At 36.5% G+C, this 4,748-nt stretch overlaps 1 protein-coding gene across 2 annotated transcripts in view; it reads right to left on the minus strand.

Annotated features, from left to right (window-relative positions):
* The window catches only part of SPECC1L (sperm antigen with calponin homology and coiled-coil domains 1 like), a 112,648-nt gene that overhangs the window by 30,301 nt on the left and 77,599 nt on the right, over positions 1 to 4,748 (minus strand). For both annotated transcript variants that reach the window (XM_019539155.1, XM_019539156.1), the window contains one exon: positions 4,218 to 4,320. In XM_019539155.1, the coding sequence (XP_019394700.1) occupies positions 4,218 to 4,320 (103 nt within the window). The remainder of the gene's footprint in view (positions 1 to 4,217; positions 4,321 to 4,748) is intronic.

The raw sequence follows: 4,748 nt of genomic DNA on the forward strand, positions 1-4,748 counted from the left end.
GGTCAGAGGCTCTGTGAATAAGAGCTGTTCAGTTGACGCTCTTCCGATCTGTATATATTACTTTCTTGTTGAGTGGGCTCCAACAAGCTGCATAATGTGTGAAGCAGAATACTGTGAATAAAAATACATCATAATGCATTCCAAAAAAAAAAAAAAAAGAGGAGAGGAGAGGAGTTTTACTATTGTAAAACTTTTCCACCATCATTTTTTACTTAAAAATTTCATTTTATACCATTTGGTTATATTTTAGTTTTTATCTGTCACTATCTATGGTGTTTATTAATGACTGAGGAACATTTTGCCACATGGAAGCAACTGTCTAGTACAAAGCATGTAAGTATGTCCATAAATATTCAAAAACCTTTCTAGTCAAATCATAATGAATATTTATCATATACCCCGGCAAAGGAGGGTATACAACCCACAAATTTTCAAACTTTTACCACCTTGTCCTAAAGGGTTAAGAGATGCTTACAAAGAGAATTCTCAAAAATAATTTGAGAATTATTTCTCTTCCACCTTATATTCTATCTGATAAAATATATATTTTGTAATGGCAAGCAGTCAGCCCAGAATCTTCACAAACCTCAAGGGTATGAAGTACCTTAATTTCGCTAACATGAAATATCACTTTTAGTTCAAATTAACACTTATGGCAAAACTGTGAGGCTCATCTAATTCATCTAGCCTTTGAGAAAATTAGTACCTGATTGTGTGCTGCTGGCTGCTAAAGGGTGGCCTGATTGTAGAGAGTTTTGTTCTTATCAGGTGTTATGTTATCTGCAGGCCACAACTTTTTTATGGGCACTTTACATACAAATAAAAGGGATTAAGACTAACTAGCTATTTTTGTCTGATTAAACATTCAACAGTTTAAACACACCCAGAAATGCAACCTTTTTCTATCCCTAATGGAACAAACAATTGCAGGATCTCCAGAGCTAAAACAATTCCAAAATAAGCCACTGTGTGGGTCTACCCCTTCTACCAGAAGCAAGCAGCTGTAGTAGTATATAAATGAATAACTACATTTCTCAATTCTTGCTCTTGGTACAGGCAATCGGTTCACAAATCTGCAAGACTCTGGCCAATATGTATTGAATGAAAGAAATCACAGCTGTTTCAAAAAGAAGGTCATTTCTGAATAAAAGGTGCAAGAGTGAGACTGAAGAGGTATAATACTGACCACAAGGATGCTGGACTGAAAAAAAACCTCTCCATGTTGAAGTGGCAAAAAGATATACTAAAAAAAAAAAATATGAATTGACAAGATTTGAATGTTCACTCTCATTGATGTGCCAATGGGATAACGGGCCACCAAGCAACCAGAAGTTCTCCTCTTTTGTATTTAACTTCTTAGTACAACAATATAAAGTTAAAAATCAGAAGACCAAGACCAAGATTTTGATTCTTTAAGCATAATCAGAAATATAGCAGAAGAGTTTTCAGACTAAGACTATGGTGTGATCTAATTATAACAAACTGCCATGGCTCTGGCTTTGCAATAGGAAATGGTATAATTTGAGACAATACAGCTGGGATGAAAGCAGAAAGATAGAAGTGGTAGAAGGTTTTTGTTATGTGATAAATCAGGGTTTAAATCTTTTGGGACAGTTTAAAATCTAGATTGGATGATTCTGAAAAGTGTTTTTTTTTCCCTTCAACTTACCAAGTCTGGAGTATGTTACTGAAAAGTGTTTCGTATTTTGGTTAACCTAGACAGTTATTTTTAACATTTCTGGGCACCTTTGAACAACTCAAAGTCCGCTGCCACCTCAATTTGTAGGCTATATACCCCAGCCTGTACACTTGTCCATCTGTGGCCGTTTTGTCATGCCTGGAAGTTCCTGACGTGGCATTTACATTTTTTACATTAGTCAAACCAGGAGACCATTGGTTGAATTATTTTCTCTAAAACATGTTAGCATACACAGAGTAATTAGATCTATTACAGCCTCAAAAAGATGGTTCCTGATGTGCAAGTAGTTTTATGGGGGTAACCAGGGATGGAAGGGATATAGCACTCAATAACAATAACAGACATCAGAGACAGGACAATATAGGCATGAAATCACCTGCCTTATGAACAGCCTTTTACAAATACTTCAGGGCTCTGAGCTCTTTTTATGAACCACTTGAAGTATTTTCTGTGTTTGCTTCTAAGCAACGTTCCAGGCAGGGTCTATACATTTTTAATTCTAACAGGAGGGCCAGGGGTTTTCTTTCCTAAATACAACACTACTTTTTTGATAGATGTGTATTTGTTTTAGTTCTGTTCAACATTTTCCTTTTCTTCATATCTTTTTTTCAGGTTTCTTTCAGCTCCCACCAGTTTCCTTCCGTTTTTAATATATTATGCAAAGGTCTCAATTTGTAAATATTGAGATTAAGGGACAGACGCAAAGTCTGATTTTCCTGAAGTACAGAAAAAAAAATCCCAGCAGAGGGAAAGTTTCTGCTCAAAGATGAGCACTATCATAACTATTTAAAATAATAGGAATGTGACATGTTCTTCTTTTGGAGGTTTTTATACTGTTTTACTGTATCAATCGATTACTCATCTTCAAATTTACCACATAATGTTCTTCACGTCATATGAAGTCAAAATAATACAAAACTTTATGAAGGTTTGGTATCCAACAGAAGCCCTAATAATTATTTTTTAAATTAATAATGCACTTGAGATGTCAAAAAGCTGGATAATCTGTATTCATAATGAGAACAATTGAGGATACGTGTATAGCATTACAACAACACTCACGTAGAACAGAATTGAATTTGTGTGTGATCTTGAAAACAAATAATGCTATACAACTAATTTAAAGGCAAATGATAAATGTGGATGTCTAAACAATAGCATTCTTCTGCGAAACCTAACTTAATATAGCCTAATAGCGCAAGTTTATTCCTTTAAAATACGGCTTGTAAGGCTCAGAGACACGACATGTTAGGGTCCTGCAGCAGCAGCACATGCAGAAAGTCACGTAATAGCTGTCAGGGAAGCAAGTACATTAGCTGTCAGCTGCTCCCCCCTTCTATTAGCAGCTACAAGGGTCTATGAAGATTGATCATAAGCAGCTAATCAACATGAACAAGAGAATGGCCAGAGAAGGAAAGCTCTTGAATACTTTCTATAATGTTGTCCTAATGAGTTAAGGAAACTGCCAGATGCATCATTCATTTAAGGAGCTTCAGATATTTTCCTATTTAGACTTACACAATTTACAGTGAAAGATTTAACATCCTGCATTTTTAAAAAAGAAAGTGGAGAAAGGAAGGACCTTTTCCACAAAGCATTTTACACTCAAACAGCCAATTTTGGTACAGACGTGCCACAGGAAGAGGGGGAGGGGCACCTGGGGCTTATAGCACAACTTCTCCATTGTACTGAAAGACGAGTTTTCCTATGGATGGTCAACCATCCTGTTTTGTGGCTTTCAGCTTCCTCCTGTATTGTGAGCTTGAAGTCATTGAAAAAGAAAAGGTTTTAAACTGAGGTCTGTGTTGGGAATTCCAAACACTTTCAGTACACGTTAACCAAACAAATACATCATGCCTAGACTATTAACATCCTGGTTCACATTGCTGAAGCCACTATTCTTTGGAAAAAATAATGTAATCACAGAAGAACTTTGAATAGCTATCTTGTTAGTTCTTTCAGGTTCTGATAATATTTAGACAAACTGAAAAGAAATTTGAAAATGTGGTAGAAAGCCAAGTACAGTGTACGCAAGACAATGCATCTTGCAAAAGAAAGAAAAATCCATCCCTATAGACATTACGGTTAAGTGGCAACATCCTGAGACATTCAAACAGACAAATTCATATTAATAACTTCTTACTTTTCAACACTTTGTCTAACAAATGCATTTGTGTTAATCTTGATGGAATATTTGGAAAACCTTTGCCTTAAAATGTTAATTTTGTATCCAAGTTTCAAATGTGTAAGTTGTAGGCTGATTATTTTCAAGTGCCTTGCTTCAATGGGAGGTGAGCTGCCCCTCTAAGAAAAACATTTGCACTATGCAGAAAAGTGACTAAGTAACTATTAATGCTAGTTTGGTTAGGACTTGTAGCATGTGTTCCTGCAAGAAAGTACAGCACATACCAGTTTCATCGCGATCTATGCAGTGAACTGTGGAGCAGTCTGGTTTATGCCACTGGCAGACTTATGTGTTGCAGCTATGTGTGTGCTACATTAAACAGTCTGCAGTTACCTGATATCCTTCTGTTTTCTTCTGGCACCACTTCAGCAAGGCATTTCTTTTGGAGCCTCCATATTCTCTTGCCAGGGCAGATAAAGGGTCTTTCCTTTCTTCCCTAAGAATAGAAGGGGAGGAAAAGAACAGCAAGGTTTGATACCATGCTCCCTCCTGCAAGTTTTTCTTTTCCATTTGAACAAGGTGAGTACCTTTCTCTCAATGACAGGAATAAGGCACCGCATGCCAGTTAAGGGATGGAATATGCCCAATTAAACCCACATAGTTTTCTCTGTTAGGCAAGATCAAATCAGCTGATTTGCTGGCAGTCACTTCACCCATTGTCCACTCAGAACAAAAATTTGAATGCGATCATACTAAGATCTTCAAGAGTTATCACCACTGGTGCTAATCACTTACCATTTACTTAATTATTTTAAAATTAAACCTCTTTTCTAGGGCTCTGCACACAAACAGGGCTTCTTCTAAAAACATATAACCTTAAGCTAACATGCTCAGGACACAATATGTTCCAGCTTGAACTATAAG

This window comes from Crocodylus porosus, unplaced genomic scaffold (assembly GCF_001723895.1).
Source record: "Crocodylus porosus isolate Cpor-Errol unplaced genomic scaffold, CroPor_comp1, whole genome shotgun sequence".
Classification (NCBI taxonomy): Eukaryota; Metazoa; Chordata; order Crocodylia; family Crocodylidae; genus Crocodylus; species Crocodylus porosus.